This window comes from Neoarius graeffei, chromosome 27 (genome assembly GCF_027579695.1).
Source record: "Neoarius graeffei isolate fNeoGra1 chromosome 27, fNeoGra1.pri, whole genome shotgun sequence".
NCBI lineage: Eukaryota > Metazoa > Chordata > Actinopteri > Siluriformes > Ariidae > Neoarius > Neoarius graeffei.
This window is the reverse complement of record NC_083595.1, coordinates 32,621,743-32,642,025: the sequence shown is the minus strand read 5'-3', so window position 1 is coordinate 32,642,025 and position 20,283 is coordinate 32,621,743. Positions and strand designations below refer to the sequence as shown.

The 20,283-nt window shown below is 40.9% G+C and overlaps 1 protein-coding gene across 1 annotated transcript; it reads left to right on the top strand.

The window, feature by feature from the left end:
• The first annotated feature begins 15,325 nt into the window (after positions 1 to 15,325).
• On the top strand, positions 15,326 to 17,404 carry lrrc4cb (leucine rich repeat containing 4C, genome duplicate b). The gene has a single exon (XM_060912013.1). It carries the CDS (start codon positions 15,326 to 15,328, stop codon positions 17,219 to 17,221), a length of 1,896 nt encoding a protein of 631 aa, XP_060767996.1. The 3' UTR covers positions 17,222 to 17,404.
• The last annotated feature ends 2,879 nt before the right edge of the window (positions 17,405 to 20,283 follow it).

Sequence of the window (20,283 nt, the reverse complement as noted above, 5' to 3'; positions counted from 1 at the left end):
TGGTGTCTAAAATGGTGCATTTGGTTATCAGAATGGTTCAGGAACAAGAGAAAGGAAATCTGGAGCCTGGTACAGTGAGTCAGGTGGAAAAAACAATCACCTCAATGAGGCTGTAGCTCATACATGTTGTTGTTGTGTGTGAGTTTGAAATCCAATCAGTCCTATAGGAGGAGTAGCGATTTTTGTGAAATTGCAAATGACCCCTGTGTAGCTACACCCATGGTAGGTGGCACCACCTGGTGAACAATTCTTGTTGGAATATGTCTTTAGAGTCTTCTGGATGAGTTTCGGTGAAAACATCCGAGCAGTTTACAAACAGTAGTGTTTGGTGTGATGAGTCACCCAAAATTTTCAGACACCCATAAAATCGTAAATATGACAGGTGGTGCCACCTTCTTGACAACTTTTATGCATACCCACCTGGGAAACATTGTGAGTTTGATCGAAATCCGATCATCCAGTAGGAGGAGTAGCAATTTTTGTGAAATTGCACGTGACCCCTCTGCAGACTCATCCATGGCAGGTGGCGCCAGCTGGTGAACAATTCTTGTTGGAATATGTCTTTAGAGTCTTCTGGATGAGTTTTGGTGAAAACATCCTAGCAGTTTACGAACAGTAGTGTTTGGTGTGATGAGTCACCCAAAATTTCAGACGCCCATAAAATTGTAAATATGACAGGTGGCGCCACCATCTTGACAACTTTTATGCACACCTACCTGGGGAACATTGTGAGTTTGATCGAAATCCGATCATCCTGCAGGAGGAATAGTGATTTTTGTAAATTGTGGACGGATGACATGTGATCGCATAAGCTGGATGAACTAAACAAACCAAAATCAGAAAACACGACAACAAATTCAGGAAAACATCAACATTTAACTCAAACGGGTAAAGGGTAGGTCCTTATCTAACATCACATTTTAATTAATTGTTGATTGGGATACTGTATAGTATCTATTCCAAGCAAGGTTTTCAGTCTGTTATCTCATTAGTTTCGAGAAAATAATTGAATGTGCCATTACATATGTTGTCATATCGAGGAGTAATTCTTTCTTGTGAATAACCCAGCTTCCTTTTTAGGCAGGTTTTCAGCATCCGCATGCTTATTTTAATGTCACTGACAGCATATCTATAATTATATCATATGAATGCCCTTTCAGGCTGATGCATGCTATTGTCAATCAGTCATGTGATGTTCAATAATGACCTTTTGCTTGTGTTTTGAGTTCCATTGATGGGTTTCTGAATTTGCTGTTGTGTTTTTGTTTTGTTCGGATGTTTTGCACTCATAGGCCACTGTAATCTACTGACAAAAAAACAACCATTTTGACTGACTACGGTGTGTTTCATATGCGACTTCAATTCCTACTGTTACCAAATCCCAGCCAGATTTCCTGCGAGCCCATGGATTGGGACTGTCTCACATTTGTGTTGAAACCTACCATAATGAGTGTGTCCTGCATTTGGGTTACATGCTCACCTGAGGCTCTGCAGACCTCTGTACGGTTCTAGCATGTTGAGAAGGCCAGGCATTAGGAGGTAATCAGCAGGAATATTAGGAGCGTGAGCCTGGCGTTCCCTGCAGACTAATCCACCCACGCCACCTGACACGACCAAAGCCTGCAAGGGGAAAAAAAGCCTGATTGTGGCCATTTTGTCTGATTATTTATGTGTCATTATGATAATGGAGGTAGCACAAGTTAGTTTAACACAGTCTGATGATTATACGGATTATACCTGGCTCCAGGGGCAGAGGGATTGCACTTCATGCTGAAGTAGTCGGCAGAGCAGTCGTCCGACCGGATGTGCAGGATCACGGCTCGAGACGATTGGTAATGTGCATTACTTCTAAGAGTTGTACCTATTTTCTCTAAATAAACAGCTTGAAGAGCTCTACTAAAAGGCAAGTAAAGTATTGATTTTTATGTGTTTCAGCACAAGTGCAAAGAGGTACTCAGTACTCAGCACTGAGTGGCAGGGTTATGTAATGTTCATTCCTGTATTCAGTGCATAATTCTCTGTTTAAATTAGATTGGATAGAATGGAATGGAATGATCTGAGCATCAAACTAGATTCGAAATGAATTGTAATTAAACACCATTTACAGATTCCTTTCATTGGAGTAAAAGCTCATTTGGATAATGACGCATTAAGAAAAGGAATCAGGCTAAACACTTGAAATAGTGACGATAATGGAGATTCATGCGTACATAGGTATACAATTCAGTACAAATCCGTCTTGTGTCGTTATTAACACGATCATCTACTCAAAGCAAACAGAATGCGCTTACACTTACATTTCAGTCTTAGTAAATTTTACTGAGCACTTCCTTTTGTGAAGCCTCTCTTTTGATTGCTGTACATTCTCCTAATTTCACTAAAGACCTTGGCAGTCAGCCTGTCCGCCAAACCTCCGTGTAAGCCACCGCTTCCGTCCAAACACAACGTCTCCTGAGAACTTGCTTTTGTGTGGTGTTTGTCCTTTTGTAGTTGTAGGGCAAACAAAGCTGAGTGCCTTCCAAAATTATGAGCTTATGAGATTTTGTACTGTGTGTCTGAACACTTTAATTTGAAGCGCTTGCATGAAAGGAGGATAAATAAATGATCATAAATGATTGTTGTGAGAAACAGACGGATAAAACCAATAAATAAATAAATGCTTCAATTAGATATGACTGCAGTAGAAGGCAAATTGTTCTCTAAATTTTGAGTAATATATTCACACACTGTGACATTAGTTATGACCTTGAATTCAATGGCTTATTAAAGGAGAACTGAAGTCATTTTTAAACTTGCTTTATTTCTTAATTAACGTGTTATTCAATTACGTTTTCAGTTTTAGTAACCTTATATCGTGATTCGTATTGGCAACTAATTGCAATTATACTTATCGGCCTATTCGGTTTTTAGCCATGTTGAAATTAGTTCGTTTGGTCCACGGCAGGCGGCACGGTGGTGTAGTGGTTAGCGCTGTCGCCTCACAGCAAGAAGGTCCGGGTTCGAGCTCCGTGGCCGGCGAGGGCCTTTCTGTGTGGAGTTTGCATGTTCTCCCCGTGTCCGCGTGGGTTTCCTCCGGGTGCTCCAGTTTCCCCCACAGTCCAAAGACATGCAGGTTAGGTTAACTGGTGACTCTAAATTGACCGTAGGTGTGATTGTGAGTGTCAGTGGTTGTCTGTGTCTATGTGTCAGCCCTGTGATGACCTGGCAACTTGTCCAGGGTGTACCCCGCCTTTCGCCTGTAGTCAGCTGGGATAGGCTCCAGCTTGCCTGCGACCCTGTAGAACAGGATAAAGCGGCTAGAGATAATGAGATGAGATGAGATGGTCCATGGCAGGCGTCGCTTATCCGCGCGATCTTCACGAGACTTGTGCGAGACTTCGAAACGTAAAGTGTCAGCCAGGTGTCAGTGCCGCCATTTTGAAAACAGTTTTCCAAACAAAATATTGCACAAAAACGAGTTTAAATGACGATTACTGCCGACTTTTTTCAAACTTTCCTGATTGCTATTGAAACAAACAAAACTTCCAGCTTGATTACATCAGCATTCGAAAGAGGGCACGCGCGTCTTTTGACAGCATTGGCAGATGTTGGTCACTTTGATTTCCGCTGTACGTTTTACTTCCGTCCTACGATGTCTCGCACAGGTTTCAATGAATCTCGTTTACGGCTGTTGCTTTGACCTATGGTCTGATATATTACATAGGATATTTCAAACACTCATAACTTGCTATAGCAGTGACAAAATAGCTATCAGAAATCTCATTCTCATTATCTATAGCCGCTTTATGTGAAATGCATTCCTATATTTAATAAAATGAGAAATAGAATTTTGATAATAAAAAATTTGCCTTAAGTTCTCCTTTAATTTTGTTATTATATTGCATGTTGTGGTTGGAAATTGGACTGAAAAAAATAATCTGTTTAATTGGAATGCGTTCAAGAATGGAGCATCAAATTAAACAAAAATAACAGAATTTTAACAGAACTTGTACATTTTAATTTTAAAATTAAAAGTGTGATATAATGATTATGGGTGGTACGGTGGTGTAGTGGTTAGCACTGTCGCCTCACAGCAAGAAGGTTCTGGGTTCAAGCCCAGTGTCTGACGGGGGCCTTTCTGTGAGGAGTTTGCATGTTCTCCCCATTTGGTTTCCTCTGGGTGCTCCGGTTTCCCCCACAGTCCAAAGACATATGGTTAGATTAATTGTTGGCTCTAAATTGACCATAGATGTGAGTGGTTGTTTGTCTCTAGGTGTCAGCTCTGCAATTATCTGGTGACTTGTCCAGGGTGTGCCCCGCCTCTCGCCCATAGTCAGCTGGGATAGGCTCCAGCTTTCCCATGAGTCTGCACAGGATAAGCGGTTACAGATAATGGATGGATATGATGAATATTAAAAGCAATGTGGATATCAGTGAATAGATTTTTGCAATGGATGTGGTCTCACTTAACCATGACAATAATTTGTGAAGGCATTGATACCGGTAGTTCTCCAGCTTGACTATTTTATGCCTAACATGTAATAGCAACCCAAAGGTCCATGCAATAAAGGTTTCTGCCACCATCCTCTTGTGGATTTTTTGCTTTCCAATCAAAATGACACTTTTTTCTAATGTCCAAGAGTGCATTGGAAAGCCCATGTCAGGCATCGATTGTGAAGTAAAATGTGGTAGATGATTGATATAGCGTTATAGCCATTCTATCAGAGATGCTGTCCTCTGCAGCCACTCCTGCAGATCAATAGGGCTTTTTACTGTCAGACATTCTTGGGTAATTGAATGAATGAACCAGTCTGACTTCGCAAGCAGACAGCAGGTCCTTGGAGAGAGTCATGGCATCCCTTGTTCAACATACTGAATAATAATAATAATAATAATAATAATAATAATAATAGGTGGCACGGTAGTTAACACTGTCGTCTCACAGCAAGAAGGTTCTGGGTTCAAGCCCAGTAGCCGACGGGGGCCTTTCTGTGTGGAGTTTGCATGTTCTCCCCGTGTCTGTGTGGGTTTCCTCCGGGTGCTCCGGTTTCCCCCACAGTCCAAAGACATGCAGGTTAGGTTAACTGGTGACTCTAAATTGACCGTAGGTGTGAATGTGAGTGTGAATGGTTGTCTGTGTCTATGTGTCAGCCCTGCGATGACCTGGTGACTTGTCCAGGGTGTACCCTGCCTTCCGCCCGTAGTCAGCTGGGATAGGCTCCAGCTTGCCTGTGACCCTGTACAAGATAAGCAGTTATGGATAATGGATGGATGGATAATAATAATAATAATAATAATAATATACATACTGTACATGTATATGCAACCATTGTCGCATAATACCTAAATGTATTTCATTGAAATATGAATGAAATGATATAATGAATATATAATGGATTTCCTATATCAAATGCATTTGATATGACTTTGTATTGCTTCAAAAAACTCTAGGTCCTACTTTATTTCTTTCCCTTGGCTCAAATTTATCAGCTTGAACTGACATTCATCTCTTCCTTTAATTACTTTTTTTTTTCCACTACAAGTGCTGATGAGGCTGTTGGGAGATGTTGTGTTTTTAGCACCTGTACTACAAACCAGTTGCGGAATGAAAAAAGATGAGCTTCAAAATGAAATATTCTAAATTATGTTGAAACGGTTTTGAATGGCATATATAATGGATAACGGTTACATTTGTTATGTAAGAAATGATGAGGGCTGACAGCTTGAATAAACGCTGATTGTGATTTTAAATGAATAATTATTCTACTCATTGGCGTCGCCAGAACCGTTTTACTGGGGCACGTGCCCCAGTATACATCTGCTCTGGCCCAGTAAAATTTCCTGATCACATTTCAGAAACAGTAATGTCTTTGGCACTGCGGAATAACCGTACCTGACCGAGGCATCCAAATGGCACCCATTCATCTCTATTAAATTGCTGGCGGAATGCTCATCACACAATTAACAGACATATATCACGTGAAATCACACAACTTGAGCTTCCCAGCGATGCTACCCACTGGTTGCTGTGATAAACGGTTTGTGATAAAATTGACATCAATGAATTCACATCAAATTTAATGATATTCTGTGTATAGCTCTGCGTCCATCTCTACACCCGTCCTTATCAGCCCAATACCTCACTAACTCCTGAGTTTACACGACAAACTATACATCAAAATAAACAGTAAGCCATACCATTTTGAATGGTATAAAGTATTCATCTGGGCTTTTTGCCTTTCCCAAGTAATCTGGTTTTGAAATTACAGCAACGATTTGTCTCTAATTTCAGACTGATATTCTAATGTAGCTTACATCATGTAGTTATGTTGGTACAGGATATATTTTTATAAATTCTTGCTAAGACATACAGTAGGCTATCCTACTATCATGATATTTATGTTGCCAGCTTCCAGACAATCCACACAAGTATGAAAAGATATTTCTTTTGCCATGCTTCCTATAGTGGCATAATGTACATTTAAGAACACGGAAAATTCATAAACGCAAAATGTTTTTCCTTGATAGAAAAGCCTGATGTAAATATGCAAATATTATCATAACCTAGACTGTCCTGGAAAAACAACAACAACCACCTAGATTATATCATTATAGCATGTAGACGTACGGCCTTTATAATGACCATGAGCTTAAAAGTAAAGCTCGCATACCCTGAAAATAGCCTATGGTTAATTTAGATCAATAATATCAGGAATAGAGTGGATGTTTTTCTACTTCAAGGTGCATCAACGTAGGCTGTCCCTAATGCGTCTGTGCACATCCATGTGAATGTAGGGAACGGACATGCAGCCAAGCGCGCAAAATTGGAGAAGGAAGGTACAGTGAGGACACGCAAGTTCACGCGGCAAAAATTTTAAGTGAAACTGTATGTCCTACAGCACATTTCATACACAGCAAACGTAAAAAAAAAAATAAATGATATGGGTATTTGGAGGGGGGTTAGTGTTGGGGCCTGTGCCCTAGTAGAGCTTTATGTCTAGCAACGCCCTGATTCTACTATACTCAACATTAAAATTGCAGTTATACACAAATTGTATATGGTTGAAAGCTGGGGTGTTGGTATGGTTGGTATGGCACATAAAAGTGTGATCTAGTTCTTTTAAAACTAGACTTTTAAAAAGTCGTAACGTTACATAAGCAATGCTGCAGGGTTTCTTAGATCCATATTTGTTAACGTTCTTTTATATATACATATACAGGGACGGCATGGTGGTGTACTGATTAGCACTGTCGCCTCATAGCAAGAAGGTCCTGGGTTCGAGCAAGGGCCGACGAGGGCCTTTCTGTGTGGATGTTCTCTCTGTGTTTGCATGGGTTTCCTCCGGGTGCTCCGGTGTCCCCCAGAGACATGCAGGTTTGATTGATTGAAGTGTTTATTTCAAATATGAAAAGCAAAATAAGAAAAATAAAATAAACATTTAAACATAATACATAGAAATACATATTCGAAAAGGAGTGAGAAGAAGTATAACTTATAAACTCCCACCCCTTCTCCTTAAATAATGAATAACAATAACAAGCTTCCTTGTTACCTGTCTAGATGCAGTGTTTCCCACAGACCAGGTAGCAATTTGTGGTGTTCCACTGTGCCAATGAGGGAATCGTGCGCGGTGGTGTCGTGGCTGTCGGTGGAGTCGGTCATTGGGGTGTATGCAAAGTGTTTACAGCGGGCGGTGTTCAAACACACAGTATTTTTCTTCAGTCACCTGCTGGGACTATTTTAAAGCTACAGGAAGCATTTGAGATTATTCAGTTCAATCTAAATTCTTTTAAGTTCTTTAAGAGAAGACAGCTAAAACAATTTTTACCAGAACCCTGCCTGGTTTCATTCCTCGACCCAACTTTACATTACAGGGCCGGCCATTAGTTTGCTGGGCTTGATGTTGGTGGAAAACCTGTCTTTTAAATTTATGAAAATTACTCACCAAAATTGAAGTTAAAGTTTAGTTTTTACTAGAGATGCATCGATTGCAATTTTTTTGGGGTCAATTCCGATTTCTGATTTTCCATGGAGTGTGACCTGCCGATACCGATTTTGGCCGATTCCAATTTCATTTTTTCAAACCACTTCACAGCACACACAAAGACTATTTTCTTTTTATCTTTTCTTTAATAGAACATTCTGCCAGATTTTCAGTAATAAATTTTCAACACCTCAAAGGTTGAAAACAAACAAAAAGACATTGTTCTTTGTAAAATCTTTCTTCATGTTTGGTATTAACATATTAATTCCTGAAATAGGAAATTCACACAAACATTTTTTCTTTTCCCATCCAATATCTGGCACAAAAACAACTTCCCCCTCATATATTATTTGCCTACTGCTATGGAACACACTTTCATAAGCCTATTTAGATCTGAAAACTTATGCCTTATACGTAGAACAACCCATTTCTTCATTCAGTATCAAAATACAAAAATAATTTCCAGTCATACTTGTACCATAGCCATTCTATCATCTTTGTCAAATGTGTATTCATCTCATCTCATTATCTCTAGCCGCTTTATCCTGTCCTACAGGGTTGCAGGCAAGCTGGAGCCTATCCCAGCTGACTACGGGCGAAAGGCTGGGTACACCCTGGACAAGTCGCCAGGTCATCACAGGGCTGACACATAGACACAGACAACCATTCACACTCACATTCACACCTACGGTCAATTTAGAGTCACCAGTTAACCTAACCTGCATGTCTTTGGACTGTGGGGGAAACTGGAGCACCCGGAGGAAACCCACGCGGACACGGGGAGAACATGCAAACTCCACACAGAAAGGCCCTCGCCGGCCCTGGGGCTCGAACCCAGGACCTTCTTGCTGTGAGGCGACAGCGCTAACCACTACACCACCATGCCGCCCAAATGTGTATTTGTAGAGTAATTTCCAATGGAATCAAGTGCAACCAAGGTTGTAAAACAAACAAAAAGACATTTTTTTCTTTCTCTCTTTGTACAAATCTAACTAGATGTTTGGTAATAGGCTAACGTATTAATTCCTGTAATGGGAAATTCACACAACCACAAACATTTTCTTCTTTTCACATCCAATATCTGGCACAAAATAAATTCACTATATTTGGATATCCAAATATAGTGAATTTTTTTTTTTGTTAACGGCGCGCGCGCTGGAGCTCGTTAGGCACGCAGGACTGACACTGTTCTGCGCAAGCGCAATACAATCGCACTAGAAAGCATGTTCAAGCTGCCAGTGTAGCTGCAGTCTTTTTAGTTGCGAATTACGAGTATTTCCACTTTCATCTCTATGTGATACACAAGTTTTGATCGGCAAAAAATCGGCATATTTTAATTTTGACCAGCCGGTCGCCAGTCATAGCCAATCACGTGAAAATCAGCCGATTCCGATCAGCAGCCGGTCAATTGGTGCATCTCTGGTTTTTACCTTAGTTTTTTGCCTTTTTGGTGGCAATCTTTCAATTATTCTTCAATTGACATTCAAGGAATAAATTGCAAAAAACAAGCTGGAGGTTTTTATTTTAAATATTGAACTCAACACTGGGGCGGCACGGTGGTGTAGTGGTTAGCACTGTCGCCTCACAGCAAGAAGGTCCTGGGTTCGAGCCCGGGGACCGGCGAGGGCCTTTCTGTGTGGAGTTTGCATGTTCTCCCCGTGTCCGTGTGGGTTTCCTCCGGGTGCTCCGGTTTCCCCCACAGTCCAAAGACATGCAGGTTATGTTAACTGGTGACTCTAAATTGACCGTAGGTGTGAATGTGAGTGTGAATGGTTGTCTGTGTCTATGTGTCAGCCCTGTGATGACCTGGCGACTTGTCCAGGGTGTACCCCGCCTTTCGCCCGTAGTCAGCTGGGATAGGCTCCAGCTTGCCTGCGACCCTGTAGAAGGATAAAGCGGCTAGAGATAATGAGATGAGATAATTAGATGTAAGAAACCACTTAAGGTAACACCAAGGCAACTAACAATAATGAAAAAGCATTACCCTAATTGGTGCAAAGCCTGCATGCCCTATCAGAATATTTAATTCTGCGTGGCTTCCTGAAAAAAAACTCAAGTGCCCTATCGAAGGGCTTTTCAAAGTGTGGGGCGCGCCTCCCCTAGGGGGCGCCAGAGTTCTTCGGGGGGGCGCAACATGAGGAAAAATAAACCAGAATAAGTTACGATTGCGGACATTTAGCGAACTTCAGTTAGCCTTTGCCAGAGACAAAATGGATCGATTTTTAGTACCTAAAGCTACAGTGAGTGAGGAGACAGAGTCCGGGCCAAGCAAAAAAAAAAAAAAAAGAAGGAAGTATGACCACGATTATTTAAAGTTTGGATTTTCATGGACAGGATCTGAAGATGCTCCACTGCCACAGTGTGTGTCTGCCAAGAGGTGCTAGCTAACGATGCTATGAGATGTTTAAAATGTGTAAAACAAGATGTTTACAAAAACAAAAAGCACAGATGTTTAAAATGTGTAAAAGATGTTTTCAAAAAGCACAGATGTTTAAAATGTGTAAAAGAAAAAAAATAAAAATGTGTACAACAACCATTTTTTTAAATACGAATGGAACATTAAGTATAGCAACAACAAAAATTGTGTGTGTGTGTGTGGGGGGGGGGGGCGCTGTTGTTTATTTGCTCTCTGAGGGGGGGCTGACTCTCCCACACTTTGAAAACCCCTGCCCTATCGTAAGGGAAGTCATTGCTGAAGCGGGATAAACGGGATAATGCAATAAGGCCGGTTCCTCGCGTCAAGCTGCTGCTGTATGCATCAAAATTGGTTGATAGCCTGACTCAGGGATGTCCGTTTCCTGTAAGCCAAGAAGGCTATGATAAAGCTCATCACGAGCATGACGTAGGCTACCTTTTAAGATAAGGGGTCGGAGGCAAATCGGGAAGGCTGTTATTTTTAATTAGCCTAACAGGCCTACTTGCAGTCCGGGTATATGCGCACCGGCAGGCCTGTGGACATGCCTCTCTCTCTCTGTGTGGGTGTGTGCGCACACGCGTGAACGAGAAGAAAGAGCACTATGAATGAACGGAACGATACGCAACGGAATTTTTTTTTTTTTTCAAAATCGCGAGTCCGATTGTGTGGCGATAGGAATCCATTGTGTGGCGCTGCGTCACACAATGGTCTATGTATGGGAAACCCTGAGATGCTCATGCCTGATACTTATAGATAAATAAAATTTATTTCTGACTTTGTATTTAGAAAAACCTAAATGTAATTTATATATATCCATACCCATATATACATATACACATAAGCATAAACACATATGTATACACATACATCTCATCTCATTATCTCTAGCTGCTTTATCCTGTTCTACAGGGTCGCAGGCAAGCTGGAGCCTATCCCAGCTGACTACGGGCGAAAGGCGGGGTACACCCTGGACAAGTCGCCAGGTCATCACAGGGCTGACACATAGACACAGACAACCATTCACACTCACATTCACACCTACGGTCAATTTAGAGTCACCAGTTAACCTAACCTGCATGTCTTTGGACTGTGGGAGAAACCGGAGCACCTAGAGGAAACCCACGCAGACACGGGGAGAACATGCAAACTCCGCACAGAAAGGCCCTCGCCGGCCACGGGGCTCAAACCTGGACCTTCTTGCTGTGAGGCGACAGCGCTAACCACTACACCACCGTGCCGCCCCATACATACATACATATACCCATATAAAATATATCTATTATACACATACACCTTAGGCTAACTGGTGGCTCTAAATTGACCGTAGGTGTGAATGTGAGTGTGAATGGTTGTTTGTCTCTATGTGTCAGCCCTGCGATGACCTGGCGACTTGTCCAAGATGTACCCCGCCTCTCACCCATAGTCAGCTGGGATAGCCTCCAGCTTGCTCGTGACCCTGTATAGGATAAATGGTTAGGAATAATGGAGATATATATATATATATATATATATATATATATATATATATATATATATATATATATAAAAGTGTGTGTGTGTGTGTGTGTGTGTGCGCAGGAACAGCAGGAGATGTCTCACACAGTCTATATTCGGCTTGTGTGGGTAGTCAGGAGCTTGGTCTGCACTAATCTCTATTTATGGACTATTAATCCAGTTTTGTTTTCAGTATCTAACAAATGTGAGAATTGAATACAGACATTTAATCTCTGATGGAATAATTGTTTCTGGATATGGACTCTGATATCAAAGTTAGTCGATACGTCCGAGAACGCTGAAGTTCTCTCCGATATTCACTGGTTATTTTTGGTTTAAATACGTGAGCTCCTGCTAGGATGTGGCCTGATTACATCGTGCATCCCATTAAAAGTATGTCCCCTGGAAGACCTCTCAGCGTCTCACGGTGCTGCGTCAATTACGCTGCTGCTGCTGCTGCTGCTGCTGCTAACTAACGCTCGCTGCTGAATGCAGAGATTAATTATCTTTGTCTCCACGCAACGAACTAACTCAATCACATTTCAGCATTCTGGCACTCCCTGACATGATATACACATCTGCCGTGAGTGTTTCTCTCAAATGCAGCTAGAAGAAAGCATGGTGGAGCCTCTACGAACCTAAATTAAATAAACCTATTTATTATAATATCAGTTATATTAAAACAGACATGAATATAATAGACGCTGTCACACATTAGGTTTATCTTGCTGTCAAAATGTTTCAATAAAAAGAACGCCCATGTTGTTTAATAGGTGTAAATTCAGTCAATTGCGCTGTGCGGTGCGGTGCAAATAACAACATTTTCGGTATTTGATTTAAACCTGTAATTAACAGCACACTCCATTCACACAGAGGTTATGTTTATCTCCACCAAGAGAGTTTGGGTTAGTGACCACTGTGCCAGATCTCATAATGTTTTCATCCACCTCGCTCTCATTTTCCTCCTGTCCATTTGTCTCTGTTTCTTGTTCTCTCTCATATACACACTCAAACACACCATATTGATATAATTTTGAGTGATGTTAGCGCATACTTAGAAACATGACAGGTAATAATCAGATTTTTTCATGAGAGCACTCACAGAAAATCATTTCTCTGTACTCCAGTACTGGAATATTTCTCATTGGTTTGAATGGTCCTTTAGGCCAGTAAACATCCTGTATAGAGAAACCCAGAAGTGGAACACAATCCTCAGGGGCCTGTATGCTACTTCCACTTATCTGGCAATATGTTGTTTCAAGATTTCCATATGTTGATTATTTTTTCATGCAGACTGTACTCAAATAATCTTCCACTGGTTAAAATGGCATGTATTCAAGAACATGTACAGCATATAATAATCATTTTGATGGTCATCTTACTAAGGATTTCACATTACACATACACAGACCTAAGAATTACATGTACCAAATCTAAAAATGTCATATTTAAAGGTGTAATTTGGTTAAAGGAGAACTGAAGTCATTTTTAAACTTGCTTTATTTCTTAACTAATGTGCTATTCAATTACATTTTCGGTTTTAGTAACCTTATATCATGACTCGCATTGGCAACTAATTGCAATTAAATATTATACTTATCGGCCTGTCCGGTTTTTAGCCATGTTGAATTTAGTTCGTTTGGTCCACGGCAGGCGTCGCTTATCCGCACGATCTTCACGAGACTTGTGCGAGACTTCGAAACGTGAAGTGTCAGCCAGGTGTCAGTGGCGCCATTTTGAAAACTGTTTTCCAAATGAAATATTGCACAAAAATGAGTTTACATGACAATTACTGCCTACTTTTTTCAATCTTTCTTGATTGCTATCAAAACAAACAAAACTTCCAGCTTGATTACATCAGCATTCGAAAGAGGGCGCGCGCGTCTTTTGACAACGCTGGCAGATGTTGGTCACTTTGATTTCCGCTGTACGTTTTACTTCCGTCCTACGATGTCTCGCACAGGTCTCAATGAATCTTGTTTACGGCCGTTGCTTTGACATATGGACTGATATATTACATAGCATATTTCAAACACTCATAACTTGCTCTAGCAGTGACAAAATAGCTATCAGAAATGCATTCCTATATTTAATAAAATGAGATATAGAATTTTGATAATGAAAAATTTGCCTTAAGTTCTCCTTTAATTTTGTTATTATATTGCATGTTGTGGTTGCAAATTGGACTGAAAAAAGAATCCTCTGTTTAATTGGAATGCGTTCAAGAATGGAGCATCAAATTAAACAAAAATAACAGAATCTTAACAGAACTTCTACATTTCTCATCTCATCTCATTATCTCTAGCCGCTTTATCCTGTTCTACAGGGTCGCAGGCAAGCTGGAGCCTATCCCAGCTGACTACGGGTGAAAGGCGGGGTACACCCTGGACAAGTCGCCAGGTCATCACAGGGCTGACACATAGACACAGACAACCATTCACACTCACATTCACACCTACGGTCAATTTAGAGTCACCAGTTAACCTAACCTGCATGTCTTTGGACTGTGGGGGAAACTGGAGCACCCGGAGGAAACCCACGCGGACATGGGGAGAACATGCAAACTCCGCACAGAAAGGCCCTCGCCGGCCACAGGGCTCGAACCCGGACCTTCTTGCTGTGAGGCGACAGCGCTAACCACTACACCACCGTGCCGCCCTCAACTTCTACATTTTAATTTTAAAATTAAAAGTGTGATATAATGATTATGGGTGGTATGGTGTAGTGGTTAGCACTGTCGCCTCACAGCAAGAAGGTTCTGGGTTCAAGCCCAGTGTCCGACGGGGGCCTTTCTGTGAGGAGTTTGCATGTTCTCCCCGTGTGGTTTCCTCTGGGTGCTCCGGTTTCCCCCACAGTCCAAAGACATATGGTTAGTTTAATTGTTGGCTCTAAATTGACTGTAGATGTGAGTGGTTGTTGACAGGTCTCAACGAATCTCGTTTACGGCCATTGCTTTGACATATGGACTGATATATATTACATAGCATATTTCAAAACTCATAACTTGCTATAGCAGTGACAAAATAGCCATCAGAAATGCATTCCTATATTTAATAAAATGAGATAAATAGAATTTTGATCATAAAAAATTTGCCTTCAGTTCTCCTTTAAGTACGAGTATCTGTGAGTGTGCACTATGATCCTCTTTATTTTTGAACACTAGGAAGTCCCTTTAGTACATTTATATATTAGGTGCATAATCATAACACAGGATTAACTCTTTTAAAAAAATGTTCCTCAAGGGTTCTTAAATATATAATACGTACTTGGAACCCTTAATGAAATAGAAACCCACTGTTGTGGCATTCTAAGGGTTGTCACCGAGGTAGCACTAATAATTGGTGTAGAAAGCATCACAATCTCAATTACAACATCACTAACAAGTAACTATTTTTCTCTTTTTCAGGCTGCTTCATTTGCAGAGATGGAACCAGCAGACGATAAATTATGAATGTTGAACAAGATGACCTCTTACCATCAGCACCAGATGATGAGAGGTCCTAGATGGAAAGGGGCTTGGTTCGACCCCTTATTCCTCCTGCTCTTGGCTCTGCAGTTACTTGCAGTGGCAGGATTAGTAAGGGCCCAGACATGTCCCTCTGTGTGTTTCTGCAGCAACCAATTTAGCAAGGTCATCTGCACACGCAGAGGACTCAGGGAAGTCCCTGATGGCATCTCCACAAACACACGCTACCTGAACCTTCAGGACAATCATATCCAGGTCATCAAAGTGGACAGTTTCAAGCATCTACGGCATTTAGAGATCCTCCAGCTTAGCAAAAATCATATCCGCAACATTGAGATCGGCGCCTTCAATGGGCTAACCAGCCTTAACACCCTGGAGCTCTTTGACAATCGCCTCACAACCATCCCAAATGGAGCTTTTGAATATCTCTCTAAGCTCAAAGAACTATGGCTTAGGAATAACCCGATTGAGAGCATACCATCCTATGCTTTCAACCGTTTACCATCCTTAAGGAGACTGGACTTGGGGGAGCTCAGGCGTCTCTCCTATATCTCAGATGGAGCATTTGAGGGCTTAAGCAACTTGCGCTACCTGAACATGGGAATGTGTAACCTCAAGGAGGTCCCCAACATTAGGCCCTTAGTTCGCTTGGACGAGCTTGAGATGTCAGGGAATCAGCTGACGGTGATCCAGCCTGGTTCGTTCAAGGGTCTTATTCACCTCCAGAAGCTGTGGATGATGCACTCCCAGATCCAAACAATTGAAAGGAACTCTTTTGATGACCTTCAGTCATTAAGTGAGCTGAACCTGGCTCACAATAACCTCACGTTTGTGCCCCATGACCTTTTCACTCCTTTGCGCCATTTGCAGAGAGTACATCTACACCACAATCCCTGGAATTGCAACTGTGACATCCTGTGGTTAAGCTGGTGGCTAAGGGAAACCGTACCAACTAACACCAGCTGCTGCGCTCGCTGCAACTCTCCTCCAAGCCTCAAGGGGCGCTACATTGGTGAGCTGGACCAGAGCTACTTTCAGTGTTATGCACCGGTCATTGTTGAGCCTCCTGCAGACCTCAATGTTACTGAGGGAATAGCAGTGGAGCTCAAATGTCGGACAAATTCTCTGACCTCAGTCAGTTGGCTAACACCAAATGGCTCCATTATGACCCATGGAGCATCCCAGGCACGTGTCATGGTGCATAACGATGGAACACTGAACTTCACCAGTGTTACAATGCATGACACAGGGAACTACACCTGCATGGTGAGCAACATGCTGGGAAACATTTCAGCTTCTGCAGTCCTCAACGTGACCTCCATAGAAAACAGTAGTTTCAGTTACTTCACCACAGTCACTGTTGAGATCATCGAGACTCCAATTGATGGGTTGAGTAGGACCCCTGTGCAGCCTTCCTTTGGCTGGGTGGCATCATCTACTACAAGGGCGACCCCAATTTCCACAGAGAAAGCTTATACCATCCCTGTGACGGACATAGACATTGAGGGAGCTCTCAATGGTTTGGAGGAGGTAATGAAGACCACCAAGATCATCATCGGTTGCTTCGTGGCCATCACACTGATGGCTGCTGTCATGCTCATCATATTCTACAAGATGAGAAAGCAGCACCACCAGCAAGATCACAATGGGCCCACTCGCACAATTGAGATCATCAATGTAGATGACGAACTGGCAGGGGTTCCTGCGATGGAGAGCCACCTCACTCTTCCTCCACTGGAGCACGAGCACTACAACCACTACAACTCATACAAGAGTGCTTACAACCACGCTTCGACGCTTGGCTCGCTGCATAGCTCTGCACATGAACCTTTACTAATCCAAGCCAGCTCAAAAGATAACGTGCAAGAGACGCAAATTTGAATTTCCTCACTTTGAACAGGAAAAGTTGATCTGTACTAACAAAGGTATTGGCTTTGGTGGCAGACGTGTCGTGATCATGAAGACGGGGATGTCACTGAGGATGTATGTATTATTTCAACAAATGTGTTTACAAGCAAAGATTATTTATTTAAAAATAGGTCTCGTGGCTGAATCAAAAAAAAGAGTTCATATTGTTTTCCTCCTAATTTTCGTTTGAATTTGGGATTTCATGGATGAATGGTCTGCTGAAAAACAATGCACTTGTGGATTCAAGGTAAAAATGAAATGCTTTTGGCAGCCTCCTATGAACAAACCACAAGGTATTACGTTAATAATGATGACATTTATGTTGTATCTGTGGGCATGCTGCAGCATTTCACTTCATCTTTTCACATTTTAGTGAAATGAGTGCAAAAGATGGCCACTAAGGACTTACGACTGTAAATAATGTAGTGTACTTACATTAGATGTGATAAACCTATTTGGTGGATGCAGAAATTTCAGAGAAGAAAATCAATTGTTTCTATTCCCCACAACATGATCATATATTGTGCAGCAGCAGAAAAGAAAAGCTTTCGATACAGTGGTCCAGATTATATGGTGCAAATGATGGTGTTTGTTCATTTCGAAGGTACTGAATTCCCTGAGCATACAGCATATGAGTCTCATTACTGGACAAAGGTATAAAGATGTGTAGTTATGTGGATAAAGTGTTAAATATTGCCCTTTCAGATGGGTCACAGGTAAGGCTTTAACACTCACATCCATTTAATGATCGTCAGAACAGCTGTGGAAATCCGACTGAAGCCTTTAAGCATTACATCACACCGTAAACTTGCTTTTCATCATTTGCCCTTGGTCAAGTTCTTATAAATCAAGTTGGTCAAGATGTTATAAATCCTGTGAGAGGTCAAATCGAATGACAAAGGAATCTCACCTACATTTAAACATTAAGAAAAAAAAAAAAGCTTAGCCGCTGTGATAAACAGCAGTGTCATACTTTGCAAGAGAAAGCACAATTCTTTGTTTAATCTTGCATATCGCTGCTTTCCATTACTATGGAAACTCCTTACCTTGCAGGTAGGATATTGGCTCACGGCCCAGTGCTGGTAAGAATCTGAAACTATTTCCAGTGCTGTTATATGGCGTAAGAAAGGATTGTATTGTGGTTTGTGTTTAGTGTGTATGTGTGTGTGTGTGCGATATAATGACTATCATTTAAAAATATTAATTGCCTTTCAATTAACAGCACTTTTAATTAGCAAGCAGGATTTTATTCACATGCTCTGCTACTCATCACATTTTCCTTGAGCCTGAATGACTGAATGGAGAGATGGCATGTGTGTGTGGGTGTATGCGTGTGTGCTTAAAATGTTGCTTTCACTATTTCACAACTTTTACAATTGTGAAAAAGAGATGCGAGTCTCAATGTTAAGCTGAAATGATATAAATATCCACCTCATTATCAAACACATGATGTCGCTTCAAAACATGACTAAGAATGCTGATTTAGAGCATAAAGAGAAAGTCTTCAGTTAATCATCGGTTAATCAGTGCAGATCTCGTCAATTCGACAATTAAACAAAGTACTGTGTTATAAAAACCCCTCCTTTTGAATGCCATTTTCCATGCTGCAATTTTAAGGTCTTTGTGAGTTTACCATAAAAGCATTTAAGCAGGCCAAATATAGATGAAGGTAATAAGATTTTTTATTATTGACCTTATTTTATTAGTACTGTTTCGTATTAAATATTTGACCTTTTGTTTTAAACCATTTACTGCCATCAGCTGTTCAGAAAAGCTTCAAAAAAAGAGATAAAGATTTCCTGAATTTCTCATGTGTACTATATAACGAGTCCGACACTTATTTACAGTATATACTGTACCTGTTTGTTCATGGCTTTTACTCTTAGTTCCATTAGAGTCGAAATTCTTTGCAGGGCTTATAAAGATTCATCCGTGTTGATGTGTGGAAACAAAAAAGAAGCCATTGCTTATCTTCCAGTCAAGCCTTTTTTTTATTTCTTTTTTTTTAATAAACTCAAATAAGACTTACAGTCAGTGTGTACAGAAAAGACCAATACTCTGGCTATTAAAACGAGTGACTGTGTGTTCTTGAGTGACAAAAACTCCTTCTGCTCCAGTGCTCACATGACCAGCGGTGTCGGAGTTAATCCACCCTGACATGCGTGACTCTCACCGTGTATCTATGGCATTAAGCAGAATCCTTTTTTTGTTATTTGTTATGTTTTCTTGTTGTGATTTGTTTGTTATTAGTAACTCATTTTAGATTTCTATAATGAATTGAAGTGAAGAATCCTGGTATTTTAACTCTTTTTGAGTGACAGAACATGCGCTTCACCAAAAGAAGATTTCCTACATGGACTGTTTAAGCATTAACAGCAACGTCTCTAAATTCAACAATACCTATACGGATAAGTCAGTGATACGTATTATTGGGATACGCTTATTTGAGGGTTAACCATAAACGGAAAAAAAAACCCACATTTATTAATACCAGAGATTGTAGTTCATACAGTACATGCTGTAAATGTAAATAAAATGTTTTTTTTAAGTGTTGGGTCTTCGAATGATTAATCTTGGCAAAGTATTTGTATTGATGTTTAGAGAAACTGTTGATTAAGAAGAATGTCTCACATAGTTTTATATAATGTTTAGTCATGAATATGGACAAACTACACATGAGTTTGAGTGAAGGAAAAAAAAAGGCTGCGGCTGCTGTGAATCTTTTATATTAGCTCATTTCAGCAGGGCTGGATGCTTAACTCACCCCACCTTGAACTGTACACTGCCTGTAATAAACTCCTCCAGAACCGCAGTAATATTTAGTATAAAGTCTCCCAGGGAATCCCTGAAGAAACGATCAGTGCTGGAGGATCACATGTAAAAACTCAAAGTCATTCATTTATTTCAGACATCAAGTGGAGCATTTTTTTTAAATATATGGTTTTCTCTATGGCCTAGTATTTACTCAACATTTTATAAAAGGTTAAATGTGACATAATATTGCAGTAACAGTGCAAATACGCAATTATTTGGCT